The following is a 20,500-nucleotide window of genomic DNA, read 5'->3' on the forward strand; positions in this document are numbered from 1 at the left end:
ATGTGTGGGTAGATGGGTAGATGATGCATAGAGTTAGTGGATAAAAGGGTGAATGGATGGGTGTGTGCGCAGATGGATGGGATATATGGATGGATGGATGGATGGATGGATGGATGGATGGATGGATGGATGGATGGATGGATGGATAGATGGGGGAATAAGTGTTTAGGTGTGTGAGTGAGTAGGTAAGTCTGTAGATGGATGAATGGGTAGTGGAAAGGTTGGTGGGTGTTTGGCTGGCTGGCTGGATGAATGAGTGATTTGATAAAGGATAGATGCACTGGTACGTGGTTGCATTAGTAGGTAGGATGTATGGATGAGATATATTCATGGGTAGGTGATGGACAGGTGGATGTGTAGAAGGGCAGGCAGATGCATGAGTGAGTGCATGGAAGGACACTGGCTGATTTATAAGGTCTTCTCAAACCAGAACTTAGAAGCCTCTGTGGCTCCACTTCTGAGATGAGGTGGAATTAGTAAGGGAAGTGGATTACTCTGTGTTACTCTGAGTAGTAGACAGACATGGAATGAGCTAGAACAGAGCAGGCAGGCAGGGAGAGCACAGGTATACATACTCACAGCAGATAGAAGGCCAGGCTTTTGAACTGCCCCCGGAGGAAGGTCTCGGTGCCCACTCCAATTAACACTGCAGGGGAAGAGGAGAAGGAAGAGTATGGGTATGCCACTCCACAGCATTGTCCTATGAGCGCACTTGGTTAAGGCAGGAGTTTCTTCCTGAGGTCTGAGACCAGGGTGGTCCCATTCCATGTGTACTGACAGCTGTGGCTACATAAAGAGAGCAGGAAGATTCCTGGGTGATACCCCGAAAACCCCAGGTAGAGCCCCAGGAATACCACAGAAGCCACTGTCTGTCCATGTGCCCTAGAGACTGCCTGAACTAAGGGCTGCTAGCAGTCCTCCAGGCTCATGGCTATTCTCTATGATGGCTTCCAAGACTCTTGCCATCCAGGCCCAGGCCAGGGTATGTGTTTTGTGCCTTGCCACGGGTGAAAGCTGCCTCAATTCCACTCTCTTGCTGGGATCACTGAGCTTGTGGCTGGTGTGCAGCAGCCATAAACATAAGATAGTCACCCTAAAATCCAGAAGGTGCTCAGCCTAGAATTAAGGAAGTATTCATTCTGAAAGTGGCTCTCATAATCAAGAAAGCACTCACTCAGAATGTAAAAGGATGCTCACTGTGAATTTAAGGTGATATTTATCCATGTTGGTCTGAGCCCTCTGAGCCCCTACAGAGTGACAGAGGGTGATACACAAGACATATTGAGGATGGGACTTTTGGGCTACTTTATACTGTCACAGCTTCGAGAAGGATCTGAAATAGGAAAATTAATGAGCCACATCAGTGAATGGGGAAGGATTCTTTACCCACAGTGAGTACATGTGTTAATGAAGTAAAATATGAAAACAGGCATGTTCTTTCCTCTTGAGAGGGCTGATAAGGATAGACTAGCTCTTATCGTAGTTCCATAGTTCCTCACAACACTCCATCAGATATTAAAACAGAATGTCTGTCGCCACCATGACACATGCTGTTTGCCTTTTCCAGAACAGAGCAGAGATGTTGAACCAGTTGGTGTACATTCACCAAGATAATAAGGTTTGTTAACACAGAGGAAGTTTCAGAAGATTCCAAGCATGGCCGGGAGGCTCCCTGTGTGCTCAGGTCTACGCAACAGACATAGGTGAGCCAGGATTGAGAAGCAACATGGGAAAAGGTCTGAATTTGTGGTAGAAACGTCTGGACACTCAGCTGGAAGAGATTTCAAGGAAACCTTGGTATTTATTGTTTAATTCTAATCAGTCTGTTTGGGGAGAATTTCCCCAGGGCAGCAGAATTCACCCATTTTGTACTTGATCTTTTTTTTTTCTTTCCATTCCATTTTTTTCCCCTGTGCTTCAGCCCTGGGGAGCAAATCTAGGGCCTTGGATATGTTTGGCAAACTCTTGGCCACTGAATTACATTAGCGGACCCAATAGATTCTTTAAATATGACCCACAGGTGAAAAACACCATTTGAGGTATCTGTTTTGGCTTTAGCTGGTAATAGTTCCTGTGAATAGATTACAATTATAGCTCTAGCCCTACACCCCTGTTGGTATCCACACCCTTCATTTGTGATTTCACCATCCCTTGTCTATGGCAGAGAGTTGTCTCTTTCTGACTCTGGGCTCAACAATGCAAATAGAGACATAGAATGGACTTGAGAACTTGGCCTACTCTCTTGTGTCTCTGGCACCACCAGTCCTCCCAGTGGAACGTGAGAGACCCAGGGAGCAGAATTGCCTTATCATCCCAGTCAAGGCCAGTCAGCCATCAGCTGTCTGGCCTCCAGGCAGGGAAGCATAGGCAGCCAACATTAACAGAGTTGCCTAGCTTACTCACCAGGATGTGAGAACATCTAAGGCTTCCTGCTGTATGCCTCTGAGGTTTTCAGGTGTTTGAGGACATCATTTTAGCAAGATAACACATGCACTTTCAGTGACAGCTTTAGTGAGACATACTTGGCCTCCAACAAATTGCACATGTTTAAAGTGCAGTTTGGTAAGCACTGACATATGTCTTTACTCATGGAAGCATTGCTACGTGAAGAAAATGGACATTATAATTATCCGGAAAGTTTCCAGGTACCACATCAGTGAGATCTTACCTTCTCTTTCCTTGGCCCACTCCTAAGCAGCTGGCTATCACTAGAGATTAGTTTATGTTTCCTATGAATTAAGATAAATAGCATTGAATAGTATATACTCATGTTTGGCTATTTGTTACATTCACACAGTTATTTCCAGATTTTTTTCCTGTAGTGTGCATTAATAGTTTGTGCCAATCTATGCCTGGCTGGTATAGCCGACTAGGTGGGGAACACACCTCACTTTGTTTATAATTCACACACTAATGGACAACTGGATTGCTTCTAGTTTTTGGTTATTATGAATTGAACTTCTATGGGTGTTTATATGCAGCTTTGCATGGCTATGTGCTTTCATTTCTCTTGGGTAGATAGATGCTTGGGAGTAGGATAACCAGATCATATGGCAGCTGCATGTATAGCTTTTGAAGAAACTGTCAGACTGTCTCAAAGTGAGTGCACTGTTTGCATTCCCACTAGGACTTGGGAATTTCATAGCCTTGCCAATGATCCAGTCATCCTAATATACGTGCATGGCTTCTCATGATATGGATTTGCATTTCTCTAAGGACTAATGATGGGGAATGTCTTTTCATGTTTGCCATCAGTTGTATTTTGTGTTGGCTTAGTACTATATTTCAAAGAGAAATGTTTTAAAATTGTGATGGAGTTCAATCAGAAGAATTTTATTAATTCTTTTACTATGGACTGAACTTTTGGTATTGAACTGAGAAATCTCAGCCTAACTCACCACAGATATTTTATCCTATTGGCTAAAAGTTTTATTGCTTTAAGATGTACTTTTTAGATCTATGATTTATTTTGAGCCTTTTAAAAATAAAATACAACGTATAGATGGGTAGTTTTATAGAATGGATGCTTAATTGCTTATGTATCATGCATTAAAGAGGTACCTTTAATATGCTAGCTGCCTTGTGCTTTGTTCAGGTTTCCTTGGCAAGCTGTACATTCTGTCTCTCTTCATTGCATTACTGTGCTGGCTGGAGCTCCATCATGGTGCTGACTCTAGATGATGAGGCTGGACATCCTTGGCTTGTTCCGACCTCAGAAGAAAAGCACCTAGCCTTTAACTTTCAGAGAGCTGCATGTTTTTTGTTTTTCTGCTTTTAGATGCATTTTTTTGGGCCTTCAAGAAACATACCTAATGACTACTGATAAACAGCATTTTATTATAAAAGGATGGAAAAGAGTATTTCAAGCAAATGGAACTAAGAAACAAGCAAGCTATTATAGCTAACAAAATGGACTTCAAATCCAAACTAATTGCAAGAGATAGGAGGGATAGATAGTTTATGCTTATTAAAGGAAAAACCCAACAACAGGATGTTACGATCCTAAACATAGATATACTGAATAAACATATATTTCTCAATTTTGTGAAAGACTATTCAATTTAAAATCACAGATTGACTCCAACAGAGAATGACAGTAGGTGATTTCAATACCTCATTTTCATCAATAGACAAGTCATCTGGAAAAAAAACTAAATAGAAGTTCTGGGGAGTAAGTGACATGATAAATCAAATGGACATAATGTCTACCAACAGAGCATCCCTACTAACAGAGTATCCCTACAGACAGAGCGTCCCACTGGAAAACTACGAATTAAGAGAATCCCCTCAGTAGCCCAAGGAACTTTCTACAAAATAGACCTCACATTAGGACATGAAACAAGTCTCAATAAATACCGGAAAACTGAAACCACATCCTGAATATTGTCTGACAACCATGGATGCTGGATACTAACAACAGAAGAAATAACAGTAAGCACACAAACTCATTTAGGCTAAACAACACACTACTGAATCAAAATTGGGCTAAGGAAGACATCAAGAAGGAAATGAAAAATGCCTAGGACTTAATGAAAATACAACATACGAAAATCTGTGGGACATGATGAAGACAGTCATCAGAAAGTTTATAACATCATGTGCCTACATAGCAATTTTAGAGAAATCTCAAATGAATAACTTAATGATGCACTGAAGCCTTTGAAAAACAAGGACAACCAATACTCCAAAGTAGTAGATTGGAAGAGATAATCAAAATCAGGGATGAAATTAATGAAACAAATGCTCAATACGAAGAATCAATAGAATGAAGAGTTTGACAAACCTTTGACCAAACTAACTAAAAGAAAAGAAACTAAAAAAACTAACCAAACTAACCAAAATAAAGAGAGAGGGTGGTCCAAATTAATCAAATTAGAGAAAAATGGAGATATTATAACATACCTGAGAAAATTCACAGACTTATAAAGACATACTTTAATAATTCATATTCTACCAAACTGAACAAAAATCTTGTAAAAAAATGGATAAATTTCTAAAACATATGATGTACTAAAGTTAAATCAAGATGAAGTTAATACTTTAAGTAAACTTATAACATCCAACGAGCTAGAAGAAGTAATTAAAAATCTCCCAAATTAAAAAAAAAAAAGTCCAGGGCCAGATGGGCTCAATGTAGAATCCCACCAGACTTTCAAAGAAGAACTAGCACTAATTCCTCAAACTATTCACAAAATACAAAACAAAGAAACATTTCCAAATTCTCTTTAGAAAACCAGTATTACTCTGATACCAAAATTAAACAGCTAACAAAAAGAAAATCATAGGCCTGTAGTTTTGATGAGCATAAATGCAAAAATTCTCAATAAAATGCTTTCAAACTGAATTCAAGTACACATCAAAGAGATTATCCTCCATGATCAATCTTCGGAGATCCAGTGATGGATCAATGTACACAAACCCATAAACATAATCCATCACACACAGAGACTAAAGAACAGTAACCACACGATCTCTCCTTTGATGCAGAAAAGGTCTCTGATAAAATCCAGCACCCCTTCTTGATAAAAAAAAGTCCCAGAGAAAGTAGGGATACAGGAAACATGTCTTAATATAATATAGGCAACATAAAGGAAGCCCACTGTCAACATCATTTTAAATAAAGAAAAACTCAAATAATTCTGCAAAAATCAGGAAAAAGACATAGATGTCCAATTCTCCCACTCCTATTCAATACAGTACTTGAAGCATTAGCTAAAGCAATAAGAACAAATAAAGGGGATAAAAGGATATAAGTAGGAAAGAAGGAAGTCAAATAATCTTTATTTGCAAATGCCATAATTCTATAAATAAATGACCCTAAAGATTCCACCAGAAGTCTCCTATAGTGGTAAATACATTCAGCAAAGTTAATTGCAAAACTAATGCACAGAGCAGTGGCCTTCCCACATACAAATGACAAACACACAGAACTAGGAATCAAGGAAACAATAGCATTCATGTTAGACACACACACACACACACACACACACACACACACACACACACACTAAAATAAAATAAAAGGACTTGGACTATGTCTAACCAAGGAAGCAGAAGACTTGTATACTAAAAACTTTAAGATGCTGAAAAAGTTAAAGAAAACATCAGAAGATGGAAAGATCTCCCACTCTCATAGGTTGGTAGAATCAATATTGTGAAAATATCCATCCTACCAAAAGATATCTACAGATTCAACACAATTCACACCAAAATCTCAATTCGATTTTTCAGAGAAATTGGAAAAAAGGAAACAACAACAAATTAAATCTCACATATAAACACAAAAGACCCAGTATAACTAAAACAATCCCGACAAAACAACAACAAACTGCTAGAGGCATCACTATCCCAGATTTTAAGTTATTCTACAGAGCTATAATAATAAAAACAGCATGATATTCATACTAGAAATACTCAATGAACAACGGAATAGAATTGAGGACCCACATAAAACCTACCTTCTTGCAGCCATTTGATTTTTGACAAAGAAGCCAATAATACAAATTGGAGACAAGACAACATCTTAAACAAACAGTGCTGGTCAAACTTGGTAGTTTCTGCAGAAGAATGAAATTCCATCTTTATCTCTCATCCTGAACAAAATACAACTCCAAATGGATCAAGGACCTTGACATAAGACCTAATACCTTAAATCAAGTAGAAGAGATAGTAGAGAATACACTTGGCCTCACTGGCACAAGAAAGGCCTTTCTGAATAGGACCATAACAGTGCAGGCATTAAGATCAATAACTAGTAACTGGGAACACAAGGCCATAAAAAGTTTCTGTACATCAAAGGGCACCATCACCAGATTGAAGAGGAAGCCTACAGAATGGAAAAATTCTTTACCAGCTATACACTGGACAGAGGATTAGTGTCTAGAACATATAGATAACTCAAAAATTAAACCTACTATAGACGCTTCCTAAAATATATCTTTCCACATACATAAAACGAGGCCAAATGGAGTTATCCTATAGTGGATAAACAATGTTCCCACTAGATATGGGAGCCCAGTGCCATGAATGGACTTTTACTTCTTTTGCAGTTGTTGGTCAGTGAGATTCCAAAAGTTCACAAACATTACATTCTGTTGCCCGTGTTCTTGTTTACCTCTCAGAATCGAAAACTTGATGGCAAGACCCTATTGCTAAAGAGACCACATGCTTGAGTCATACATAGAACATGGAGAAATCAAGGTGGTGCTCACCTGGAAGATACTATGCATGCTTCCAAAGGAGAAAAGTAATCACCAGTCTTACCCAGGTGTGATCTCTGTGGTCCAAAACAACAATAGGCCTAGCAAGGCCTCCTTACTGGTGCAACAGTAGCACAAATATTATGGGAGTAACCAACCATTTGATTGAAGGTCTGTTCCAAAAGGTGAAACCCATACCTGGCACCATCATCAGGCCAAGAACCTCTGTCTAGAGATCATCAACCCTAGGAAATAACCTAAAAGTATTATCTTGATAAACAGACACAACATTAAACCAATTCCAATGACCTATCACTATAAATACAGATTAAAGAACCATTCAGTCCTCATCAGGGAAGCTCCTGCTTGCAGTAGATGATGATCAGCACAGGGACCCACAACTTTCAAAGTGCAGAGAATAATAGACTGCAGAACGTCGAGCCCTAAATGTACCCATATGCCACAACCCCTCCTCTAAAGGCTCGAGGATCAATGTAGAACTGTCAAAAAGTGCAGGAGCCAGATCTGCTGGATGACGGTAAGAGACCAGTTCTTCTGAACACAGCAGGACAGCTGCACATACGAATTCATGGCAGCTGTGACACCATGCACAAGCCCAAGGCAGCCCAAGTCCCAGCATGCAGAGGGGACTTGGGCATGTAGTTCTTCCCCTAGACCAGGAGTTCTTGACACTTCTTAGTTTCTGGGAAGGGTCACTTTTCTCTAAAGTATAGACCCCGGTAAGTCAACAATGCTCCAATGGAAGGAAGGCCATACACATGTGAACAATTTAGGGAGTGCAAATTGGTGGGGGGCACACACAGTTGTATGGGAAGGGATAGGGCAGTAGCTCTGAGAAGAGTTAGGGGTGGGAATATAACCACAACACTTAGGAACTTCTCTAAGATATAATAACCATGAAAAAGAACTCATAAGAATTAATAGGGGCAGCACAAATAACAGATGGCCAACTATAAATCAGTGATTTAAAGGTTAAAACAATCTGTATTTCTACAGCAAGTTTCTCTTGGTTGTAGCATATTATCCCTCTCATGTATTTTTATTTTGTTTGCTATAGTTGTTCAGATGGTTGCTTCTGTGCTGATGCAGGAAATTGGTCTCTAGTTTTCTCGTAACATCTTTAATTTTGGTGTCCGTGTTGTTCTGGTTTGATTTCTGGTGATGTTTCAAAAGCAAGACCCAAAAGAAACTTGAGCGGAGAAAGGGGCTTATTCTATCTTACAGCTTGCATAGCATCACTGAGAGAAGGTGAGGCAGAGAGTAAAGCAGGGGCCCCAGAGGAAGGCTGTTTACTGGCTTGCTTTTAGGCTCATGTTCAGCTATATTTTTCATACAGTCCAGACCCATCCGCCCAGGGGCTGTGTTCTCCTATGTCAACCAACAATCAAGAAAATGCCTCCCAAAGCCAGGTGGTGGTGGTGCATGTTTTTAATCCCAGCACTTGGGAGGCAGAGTCAGGTGGATCTCTGTGAGTTCCAGGCCAGCCTGTTCTACAGAGTTCCAGGACAACCATGGCTACACAGAGAAACCCTGTCTCAAAAAACCAAAACCAAACCAAACCAAACCAAACAATCAAACAAACAAAAATGCCCCCACAGACATGTCCATAGGCCAGTCTGATGGAGGCACTTCCTCAATTGAAGTTCCCTCTTCCCAGGTGTGTCAAGTTGACAACTGAGATTAGTTGTCACATTGTAAATGCCAAGCCTATAAAATGGGTTGGAAGTCACTCCCTCCTTTCAAATTTCTGTAGGAGTTCACCTGGAATGCATATTATGCATATTATGTCTTCATTAAATGTTGGCAGAGTTCTCCTGTGAAGGTATCTGGGCTGATATATCAGTTTTTGGAGATGAGACCTCTGTGTGAGATCCTGTGTACTACAGAGGAAATTGTCTCCTATTAGAACACCATCTTCCATGTGAGGACTCAGAAAATACTTTCTTTTCGGCCTTGGCTAGGAATACCTACAGTGTATATACTTCTTATTTATTCTGTGTTAAAAGACAATGTATCTACTTGCTCTTCCGAATGACAGTTTTCTTAGTGCTGGAAAATAATGATCGTGAATCTACAGCGTTGACATCTTCATCTGACCTTCACCTTATCTATCACAAGGCTTTCTATGCTCTCTCCTCCACCTTGGGGGCTGGTGTGCAGCTGCAAACCTGCTTTGTTCAGACAGCTGAAGGAACAGCCAGCTCAGGAAATGCAAATCCAAACCACATGAAGATTCTATCTCATCCCAGAGAGAATGTCCATCATCAAGGAAGCAAACACATGTTGATGAGGATGTGGGGAAAGAGGAATGCTTACGTGCTGCCAATGGGGATTGTCTTAGTTAGGGTTTCTATTGCTGCGAGGAGACACCATGACCATGGCAACTCTTACAAAGGAAAACATTTCATGGTGGTTTCAGAAGTTTTGTCCATTATTGTTATGGAGAGAAGCATGGCAGCATGCAGGCAGACATGGTGCTGGAGAAGGAGCTCAGAGTTCTACATCCTGATGTGTAGGCAACAGGAAGTGACCTGTCTACTACAATGGCATAGTTTGAGCATATGAGACCTTAAAGCCTGGCCCCACAGTGACACACTTCCTCCAACAAGGCCATACCTCCTAATAGTGCCACTTCCAACAGGCCAAGCATTTACACACACGAGTCCATGGGGGTCATTCCTCTTCAAACTACCACAGAGATGTAAGCCAGCAGAGCCACTGTTGAGATTAGTGTGCAGGTTCCTCCAAAAACTCCAAATAGACACCATGTGTCCATTCAGTTACACCACTGCTGGATCTACACTCAAAGACATTCAAAGAAACTAAGTTAACATATCACAGAGGTGCCTGTCCACACATGCTCATTACTGAACCACTCACAGAAGTCAAGGGAAATCACTCTAGGTGTCCATCCATAGATGAACACATAAAGAAAATTTGGTACAATTGCACATGGATTTTTTTTGGTCTCAAAGAAGAATTACTTATGTCATTTGTTGGAGACTATAATGTTAAGTTAAATAATCCAGGCTTAAAAAGAGAAATATATTTTCATACGGGGGATCACACACACACAAGCACACAGACACAGACACACAGACACAGACACAGACACACACACACACACACACACACACACACACACGATTATGAGCAAGCATGTGCACGCATACACTAGCATACCTACATGCACAGTATAAAAATAGAAGGAGGAATATATGGGAAAATGTAGGGGTTCAGTGAGGATAGAGAGGGGAAGACAAGAGAGGCTAATAGGCAGGTGGATATGGACAAAGTATATGATATATATATGTGTGTATATATATGATGTATGTATGTATAAATGTTATGATGAAACCATCATTTCGTGCAATGAATATAAAGGGGATAAAAAGAACCATAAGCCCATGACAAACAGATCAGAGCCACCCTCCTCTTTCTGGTTTGCACACTGCACCTGGGGGGAGGGGGAGGGGGTGGTCACACCTCCCAGCACACAAGTGTGATTGCCAGAAATTCAAGTCCAGCTCAAGCTACATAGTGAGTTCCAGAGCACCCTGGACTACAGAGTGAGATCCTGTCTCAAAACCTGCCACCACCCCAGCTCAAGATGTGATGGGACATGTACAACTGGATCAGGCCTTTTAGAGCTCACCCTCGTCCTCTGTCCAAGACTCCTGGGTCACTTGTTGCCTTGCTTCTTTCATTTGATTCCTTCTCATCCTTCAAGAGGGGCTCCCTGTTCACAGACCTTGTTTCCTGAACAGGCTTCTGGAGTTGGCCTGCTCTGAGCTCAAATCGATGGCAGTGGGTTTCCTTCTGAGTCATTGCTTCACCAAAGTCTCCAGGTAGAGCCAATGGCTGTCCCTGCTCTGCAGACAGGAGACTGGAGCTTAAAGAGTTTATGTGGGAAGAGGAAATACAGGTCACAGAAGTGTGAGGTGGTGGGATGCATTTACTAACTACTTCCCTGGTCAGATCACACTCAGTGCCCTGGGGTGGAGGTCTTGGCTCCTTCATGTATGGGGACATATTGCATAAGATGGAAACAACAAACTTTTGCAGAGGAAATGAATCATAAGTAGTTTTCCATATTCCAATTCTAAATAAAAAAAGGAAGACACAGGTGTGAAGAAAGTCCTGTTGAGAGGCGGGAGAGAGGGAAAGGGGCAGGGAGAATATTCATCAAGACTATCAGACCAGAAAAGAAAAAGGGGGTTCATTTGGAAAAACCAGAAACACGTTTTAACCTCACTGGGACAAAAATCCCCTGCAGACATGTTGGAGTACATGATTTCTTTAATGGCAGAGGTGGTCATGCAGATCTGCATTTAAAGATGGCTGCAATTAGCATGCAGTGGAGGTGGGGAGGCTGGCAGCTAGGAGCACTGGTAGCTTTAGCAGGGGACCAGGATTTGGGTTCCCAGCATGCACACAGTTCCTTACAGCCTCCATTTCTGTTCTGAGTATCTGATACCCTTTTCTGACCTCCACAGGGACCAGACACACATGTGGTGAACAGATATATATATATATATTTATATATGCAAAGCTAAACATTCATACAATAAGAGTAAACAGACAATTTTTTAAAAAAATTAAAAAAAAAAGAAATTAGCATGCAAGGCCCTATACAGTTACTTAGGAAACATTTACTTTTTTTGGAATGCTTTGACTGAGACTGAGTGGATAAACTTTCAGCATAAACCTTGTTGGACCATTAAGAAATGAGAACACCTGGGACTTAAATGCTGCTTTTGTCTTGATATATATTAGTAAGTTATTTGTATATTTGAAGGGTACGTGGTAAGGAATGCTGCTATTTAGAATGTGGCTATGTCTACTAAATAGATAAGCAGGTTAATAGGTTATAACAAAACAAACAAATAAAACAAGCCCTAAGTGATGCCCAGACTGACTCCAAACACTTGATTTGGGAGAAACAGGATATTAGTTTGACAAGTAAGTTGCCCGCAACAGCTTTGCTTGGCTATCTCCTCAGTCCTTTGGTTGTTCTGCTGTGTCCAGTCCTTAGAAGGCCTGTATTGCTGCTGTGTGCCTGGGTAGATTGGACCTCTGACATGCCAGCTGAATAGTAAGCCTCAGTTTACCCAATAATTCAGCACTACACTCTTCAGGCATTCACGGGTGTTGGCAAGACAGCAACACTAAAGTTTGCTAACATATACCTCTGGACATCTAAGTGGAGGTTCTACAGCCATTTGCCTTTCTGGAAAGATATGCACACAGGGCCCAAGAATGGACTCAGCTGGAGATCTTTGGGGTGACCAGATGAGTCATGCATGCAGACTATTCAGAGTGGAGAGCCAGCAGATAGCTTAAATGCCGGTGTCTTCAGCCTCAGGAAGGACGTGGTGTACTTGACTGTATTGTTTGCTGCAATCTAGTCACGCCCATGACACAGCTCCACTCCCAGCCTGCGCCTGTGCAGTCAGGACTGACCCAGAGTAGACAGTGGAGGGGCTCTGACTGGGCCTCTCTACTGTTCTTTTTCTTTTTGTTTTTCCTACATCTTCTTAGAGTCATTAAAATACAGAGATAGAAGACTAAAACTGGTTGGGAAATAAAACCACAGTGCCTTATCTTGAACTGCAGCTGCTTGTAAAACTGAAATCTGCCAATGAAGAGAAAAGTCAGGACTAATGCTGCACGGCTTAGCTATATCCCAGGTAGCTGCAGCTGGACAACTGGACTTTTTGGAGTTTACTCCCGAGTCTGCCAGTGTGCATAAGTTCCTCAGACTCCCCACTCAGTCTCTGGTGCCTGTTCTGAGCGGCGGCGCCCGACTTTTCCTATTCCATTTCCCGAATCACACTAACCCTGATTTAGGCAGAGGACACTGGTTAAAAGTGGGCTCCCATCAGCCGTACTCTGCCTCCCTGTTTCAATTCACCAAGCCTTCCTTTCCCCCGATGTACGATGGTTACGGTGACGAGCACAGTGAGGCCTTAATGGATACTGCAAAGGATGGGATGGGGTTTTGCACTGAAGACAAGTAGCACAGAGCTTGGTCCATAGTGAAGACTCCAACTACCATTGCCCAGAGACTGGGGGGTTCAAACAGAGATGCGAACGGGGGCACACTGCACTTGGGGGTCGGAAGTGGCGAGTGGAAGGCCGGGTGAGGGTGGTCTGAGGGTCTGGGTGGGAGTGGGTGGGGATGGAGGTGACGGTGAGTGGATAAACTTTTAACCTAAACCTTTGGTTCTGAGGTAGGTTGGGAGGCCCTAGCAAGTATGGAGAATGACATCCCCCCTCCTCCCGGGGGACAGAGCACTCTTGGGAAAGTCCATGCCCGTTTGTGTGTGTTGACAGCCAAGAAAAGGACTTCCTTCCCAGACACAGGCCCAAAGACAGGATTCCCTTCCTTCTCTGAACTCCATGTCCTAGGGACTGGGCAAGGCATCTGTGCATTGCCTGGGGAGCACTTCTCCTTTTTGGGCCTGTTCAGGGCTGAGAAGACATGAAGAGTCATTGGAGATTTCCCTGAGAATAAGTACACAAGTTCAAAGGCAAATAGGTCTGCCTTTCTGTTCAAATGCTGGGAACTAATCTTATTAGACAGCCATTTCTCATGAGGTAGAAGAGTGCCCTGCCCTGCTGAGTCCTGCCCACTTAGTATCTATTTACCAGGTCCCTTCTGATGCCCAGCTTGTATTAAAAGCAATCACACCATGGGTGAGATGGTCTACATCCCAGAGACTAAGATAGGAAGGTGGCAAATTTGAGGCTAGCCTAAGCTAAATATAGGGCCTGCCTCAAAACAAAAACCCAACCAACTCAAACAGAACTGTTTATAAGGTATCGCCTCCACTGAGTCTCTAGTTCTCATACAGGATATGTTTGCCACGTTTCAGGCGAATGCAGAGAGTTTGCTTTCAGAGATGGATACACAGATGTTCCCACATCTGCACAGGGTGGGCAGGGCCTCTTGGTCTGTGCACAGTTTCTTAGTGTGTCTGCTTTGAGGGCAGGGTCTTACAGCACATCTTGGCAACAGGAGTACTTAGAGGTCACACTCACACATTCACACACTGCACACACAGCCTTCGTGCGCCTATAACCTAGAAGGCCAGGGAAGCACTCTATAAAATCATGTTAGAGTAGGGTGTGTGTGTGTGTGTGTGTGTGTGTGTGTGTGTGTGTGTGTGTGTGTGTGTGTGTAATGATTAAGAAAGCACGTGACAGTTCCAAGGGGTGGGGTTTTCTCATTTTGAAAATGCTCTGGTTAGGTACTGTCTGTCTCCGTGGCTTGTTTGCTCTGGGTTGGCTGTAGTGTCTGTCCTGGAAACCACTTAGAGTAGAGGGCTTGAGCTCTGTGTCAGCAGCAAACCCCATGATGGCCCATCAGGTGGAGGCAGCAGTGTACAGAGCCGTCCTCTCTGCAGGGCGTGCCTCAACCACAGCTACAGGGCTGCTGTCTTCTGAGAGCACCCGGAGCCTGAGAGCCCCGAGCCTATCTCCAGGTCCACAAAGGGGGCTTCTGGGGCAGAGGCTGCCACCTCCCAAGATGTGCACAGTCCCTGGAGGTGACACACTGGGAGGCTTTGTTCATATCTCTGCCTAGCATCTGGACAACCCATGTTGTCTATCTACAGAGGGCACCTCGTATGCCCGACTCGCCTGGATTTCTGCAAAATGCCAATCTCTATTTCAATTCTCATTTCCCCTTTAGCAGCAATATTCCTACAATGGGGCCTGGACTTTTCAACAGGAGGATTTCAACAAAAGAGGCTTAAGGGAATGAAGAATTTGCAAATCTTATGTACTGGACAGAGGCCCGAAGCCAGTGATGTTAGGAGAAACCTAAGATCTGCCAGAGAGCACCAGAGCCCTCTCTAGATTTTCACTTGCTCCAGCACTCTGGAGAGCCCAAGGGCTGTTCTTTGAAAGCTTGGCCCTAAACCACCACCTATTTTTAGTCTGGGTCTTGTAGGAAAGCCAAGCAGGAGGTCCATCTTCAGCATTAGCAGCAGCCTCTTTGCAGAGGTAAAGGTTGTGGTTAAGATGTGCGAGATGCCTTGGTGTGCACGTGTGCTGAGGGGTGTGGAGTGAAAGGCCCCCCCCCTTAGTGGAGATAAACTCACTATTCCATCAGGAGGACAGATATGTGCATCTTAAGCAGCATCCTGGCAGGATGGAGGTAGTAGCTCTGTGTGAAGTATGACTGCATTCTAGACGTGAGATTCCTGGTAGCCTGATGGGTACAACGTATGTATTTAAAACTCAAGGTGCAGAGGGAGCACGATGGACTTGGAGTGGCAGGGGTGGATAGCAACTCACATTCTCACCATGGAGATGCGTTTAGGATTACCTTGGGGCCTTTGTGATCATTGCCTATATGTAAGAGGAGTTGTGGTTCTGAAGGAAGCTAGAGCTGACTCTTCCAGCAGACCTATCCACACAGGCCTGAGCAGATCAACTCTTTTGCCTAGGGAGTCAGGGAGGGCTTTGTCCAGTGCTGTTGGAAAAATCCAGGAACCAATGTTTCAGCCTATTGATGCTCCAACTTCTTGTGTGACCTTAGCAAGGTCATGGCTCCCATCTGAGTTCATTTGCTCCAGGAGGGCTGGAATTTGACCTTGCCTGCTCTGACTCATAGCCCTGGTACCAGACGAGCCCAACAGCTGATTGACCATGAACCCAACCTAGTACTCTAAGAATGATCTGGATCCCCACTGACACTGGAGTATATCACAAGGGCATCTACCAAGAACCTCTGTCCACATGTTCTTTCACTAAGCACCGCATCTGTTAGAACTCTTGTTCAGCAGATCCATCACCACACTGATCAGGAAGCACAGCTTCAAAGCTCTACAGGGCTGCACCAAGGGTATACATTCATGAGAGGCCTGAGGCTTGGCTCACATGGCTTTGGTTTGAATTGGAGGAGCCTTCCAATTGGGAGAGAATCTTGAGAAAGGTTTTGTCCAGATGCAAAGAAGGATTTAATGTGAATCTCTTCTTTCCCCCCAAGGACCCTGGAGTCCAGGGCCAAGGGCTCAGAACACTGCTCTTCAGTTCCTCAGCATAGATTCTCCCCTTTTTGGATTGATGGGGCTAAGGTCGGGGTTAGGGTCAGAAGTCAATTCTTTGCTAACCATCTGAAATCCCAGTTAGCTGAGCAGCTCAGGTGATTTCCAGGCCCCTGAGCCCCATGTCAACGCTCTTGTGGATGGTTCATAGCAAAGGGGCTGGTTTTCAACCATGCATATGTCAGCAGGGTGTGGGAGGGTCCTCGGAAGCCTGCAATCTTCATACTCAGTGCATCTCCTAGGACAGAGCTGCCCTGTCAATGGGATTCTCTCTGACTGGATAGGCCTATTGTTGAACATAGCAAGGTGAGCTTAGGTGACATTTTCATAACTACACAATGGCACAATTCTCACAGTTTTCTAGCCCTTGATACCTTCACCTCCAGTCCCCATCTCAACCTGCTGTCCTCATAACCCTCTGAGAGCAGGGGGCAGAGCCCTTAGCTCATTGTAGGGTACTGAAGGTTCCCACAGCCTCACGAGAGTAGGCTGCCACTGCATCTCAGCACCAGACCCACGGCTCACTCTTCTTCACCTGCTTAAGGCTTACTCCGCACCTGCCACTTTCCCACAGTACAAGGTTTCTGAGGGTCTTCAAAGAGAAACAGAAGGGCAGAGGTTGCCAGATGTGCCCACCATCTCCTGACCAGAAAACCATTTCTCTAGTACCTTTCCCTGTTGGGCCTCTGAACAAGGAGGTGGTAGATTAGGTCAGATCTTACCTGCAGCAGTGGTGATGCCCAAGAGCCGGCAGGTATATTCCAGCCCAGTCCAGAACACCTGGAGCTTCATGGTGCCAGAGGTGTGAGCAGAGTCCCAGAAGGGCAGACTGCAAAGATTCCTCTGGATCTGAGATGCTCCGGATGCTTCTCACAAGCAGGAGGCTGCCGAGAGTGGCTGGGGCCCCCTGGGTCTCTGGGCTCTGCCTTCTGGATCTAGTTCTGGCCGCCACAGCCTGGCTGAGGTGTGAATAGGGCTCACCTTCCTAGCTTAGCAACCTGTGCCCTTGCCAAGTGCTGCTCAGCTTAATCATTATCTTGGAAGAATGCTCTCCTTGCTCCACACAGCCCTGGCCTGGAGCCGCTTCAGCCCCAGCGCAGACTCCCGAGATCAGGCCGATTAGGGTTGGGCTGGAGGCAGCCCGGAGCTGGCAATTAACTGTTTCTGGCTGGGAGGAGGGAACAGGAGAGCTAGGGCCCAAGCCCTTCCTTATCAGACCGTGCCAAGAAAGTCACACCCACACCTCACACCTGCTGGGGTCCTAGAGGAGACTGGGCATCTGCAGATCCGGGGTGGGAGAGAGAAATAATAGAGATAGAGACAGAGATAGAATGGCTATGTTTTTAAATCACCAGTGGGAAGAAGTTTTGAAAAGAGTTCTAGGCTTTTTCCCTCTGTGTAGAGGTGGACTGAAAATGTTTCCTAATCTGGTAGATTTGAACACTGACAAGACCTTCTTAGCTCAGACCACAGCACACAGAGACCCTCTTCTATTTCTTACAGGCATCCAGGATATGAGACATGGGAAATCACTGTGTATGCTGTGTGAATAATTAACTGGGTGACCTTGGGAAAACCCAAAGGTGTCTGGCCTTGGTAACTGTGGCAAAAAGTAAAGAAGAAATCAAACTGTACTGGGATTCTCAAAACAGAAGATTCCCGAAGCGCCCTGCTGATGTGCTTGGCCTCTAAGATTGGTCCTCGGTGGCCTTGGCTGACTTACTTTACAATTGATCTAGTGGATTGAACGGTACTGTGTTTTAGTCTTCGGGTTGTTGTTTCCTGAAGCCTGTTCCTTGTCTGCTCATGTGGAATGAAAGACAAAAACAAATGGGAGAACGGACCAGCCCTAACAATAGCAGAAACCCTGGTGTCATTCTGCATCTTTCTTTGCTGCTTAATGAATGGACATCTTTTACATATTAAAATCATTATAGTTTGATCATTACCTTGTATTCCATAACCCACTCTCTCTTGTAAGAACCTCTGTGCTCATATGATGCTTAAAAGGAGGTGTAGAAATGTATCATTCAGTGCTTATCATGTGTGGGACCCTGGGTTCCATCTCTAGTCACACACACACACACACACACACACACACACACACACACACACACAGGGTGGGTGGGGAGCACTCACCGAGTATGACTTGGTATATTTACTTCTTCACTGAACAGACTGTTTATTATCAGATCATTTGTCTATCAGCTGAGTATTTATCTATTCCAACCTTTTTGAAGTGTGACATGTCTTGGCAGCCAGCACCCCTATGCCAGATACAGGTTAGGGTGTCGCTGTGGCACACACTGAGTTGATCTGAGGAAGGAGCTGGGGCCTAGGCCACAGTAGCTCTGTGGCTCACAGCCTTCTTCGAGAACTCTTTTTCTCTGAGGAGACTGGAAAGCCCTGGTCACACCGCGGCTGTCACTTGCCTTTCCCCGGCCACAGTGGCTTCTTTTGCTTTGTGTCTCATGCCCCTGTGCTCAGAAGACATGGGCACGTGGGCTTCTTCCAGGCCTTGGTTGGTGAGGACGGTTTAGTCCACTGACCATGGCCATGGCCTCCCCTTCCCAGTCAATACTCTAGGAATGAGGAGGTGACCCAGTTCTGGGCCAACAGCCCAGAAGAAGCACGTGCTTCGGGAAGCTCCACTTACATCTAACACGGGACTCAGGGGCTTATGGATCTCCCAGTCAGGATACGGCGTGACAAGGGTGGGGTCTGCCCCATGAGACACCCAGCAACAGTGGGGTGGCTTAGGGAGCAGCTAAACTTTCCAGATCTGCTTCGTCATGTGGTTACAGCAGGTTTCCAGTAGTCGCAGTAGGCTTCCGGTTACCACGGAATGCACTTTGCCTGACAGAATGGGTGGTTTCTGAACTGGCTCAACTCAGAGCTTATTCCTAAGCAGGGTTTTCTCTGTGCTCTAAGTTCACAGCAGAGAACTAAAGTTTATAAAGTTAGGGTATTCCTCAAAACCCAGAGGTGCCCCGTTTCACTACGATGCCCTCTCCAGTGGTCTGGAAAATGGCACCGAGCTGATGGTGTGAGGAAAGCAGCAGAGTCCATTTCAGAAGCAAAATGGAAGGGGAGCCCCAGTGTGAGCCCCTTGAGAAGAAACCACAAAGTAGGCATACGACCATTAATCCCATTTGTGGAGCCCCATGGGGCAGAGAGAAGTCTATCTTGGCAAAGTTCCCCAGAGCTCTTGCAGTTTAGAGAAAAGACTGCTGGGAAGCAGTGGCTAGACCCTAAAATAGGGCTTGGATGAGAAGGAAGTGAGGCCCTAGACACACGAGTCTGACCCTGCATCACTAATGTGGCCAGTGGAAAAATAGAGCAGCGTTTCCTGAGCACTTAGCGGATGGCCCAGGAGTTTCACTTTCAGTAGGCTAGTGAGAGGCAGAGGAGGGAAGGACAGGAGAAAGGCAGAGGAATGAAGTGAAAAGGGATTCAGGACCCTGTGTGGAGCCTGGAAAAGCCCTCCAGATGACAGAAAGTCTTCTTCCAGCAGGAAGTCATATGGAGCGTGCCAGGCAGGGACCCCATTGCTCAGGACAGTGTGGATGGGGTTATAAAAAGAAAGCCCAATGTCAATTTTGATTTTGTCCTGTGGAATGCAGTGGGTGGAAGTTGAACCAGAGAGCTCTAAGCTCCAAGCAGAGAGAAGTGTTCCAGCACCACATCACCCAGGAGTAGAATAGGCACTGAGAGGTGATGAGTGGCCTGAAGCCCATATGAATGCTAGGGTAGGGATGGATGGATGATTCACGGTCTCCAGATCAGAGTGAAAAATCTGTGGTTCCTAATGACTACTTCCTGAACCCAGGTGAATGCTGTGAGGAGGACTTCCAGGAGGCATTTTTTTCAGGGCCCTTGGAATATTCCAAATATGAGATCTAGGCTTTTGGTCTTATCTAACTCTTCTCCTGTCCCATCCATGGTCCCTGGATGCCAGGCCAGAAAGAAGTGGTGTGGGGAAGTTGAGAGGTGGATATAGATTTAAAGTCCCCTTGTAATCTAAGCATTGGGCGAAAAGCTGTCCTGTTTCTAGGGCTTATGAAAAGAGCTGGGAGGCTGATGTTTGTAGCGAGAGCTGGTGCTCACAACACACCTACATTCCAGAGTCAGTGCCGCACGCATAGACAACCCCATTCTCACTCAGCCTTGTGTCCAGTTAGGTGAAGGTATTCGACATCACAAAGGAAAGAAGCGAGGGGACAC

At 44.5% G+C, this 20,500-nt stretch overlaps 1 protein-coding gene across 2 annotated transcripts in view; it reads right to left on the bottom strand.

Annotated features, from left to right (window-relative positions):
* The window catches only part of Tmem72 (transmembrane protein 72), a 31,913-nt gene extending 14,549 nt beyond the window's left edge, over positions 1 to 17,364 (bottom strand). The window contains exons 1-2 of one of the 2 annotated variants that reach the window (XM_006978544.4): positions 16,999 to 17,364; positions 580 to 646 (exon numbers count right to left, since the gene is read on the bottom strand). In XM_006978544.4, the coding sequence (XP_006978606.1) occupies positions 580 to 646; positions 16,999 to 17,068 (137 nt within the window). In that variant the 5' untranslated portion in view covers positions 17,069 to 17,364. Of the gene's footprint in view, positions 1 to 575; positions 647 to 16,998 lie in introns of both variants that reach the window. The other variant, XM_076567685.1, reaches the window with a different exon arrangement.
* Positions 17,365 to 20,500: the final 3,136 nt, after the last annotated feature.

This window comes from Peromyscus maniculatus, chromosome 3 (assembly GCF_049852395.1).
Source record: "Peromyscus maniculatus bairdii isolate BWxNUB_F1_BW_parent chromosome 3, HU_Pman_BW_mat_3.1, whole genome shotgun sequence".
In the NCBI taxonomy this organism is placed as follows: Eukaryota; Metazoa; Chordata; class Mammalia; order Rodentia; family Cricetidae; genus Peromyscus; species Peromyscus maniculatus.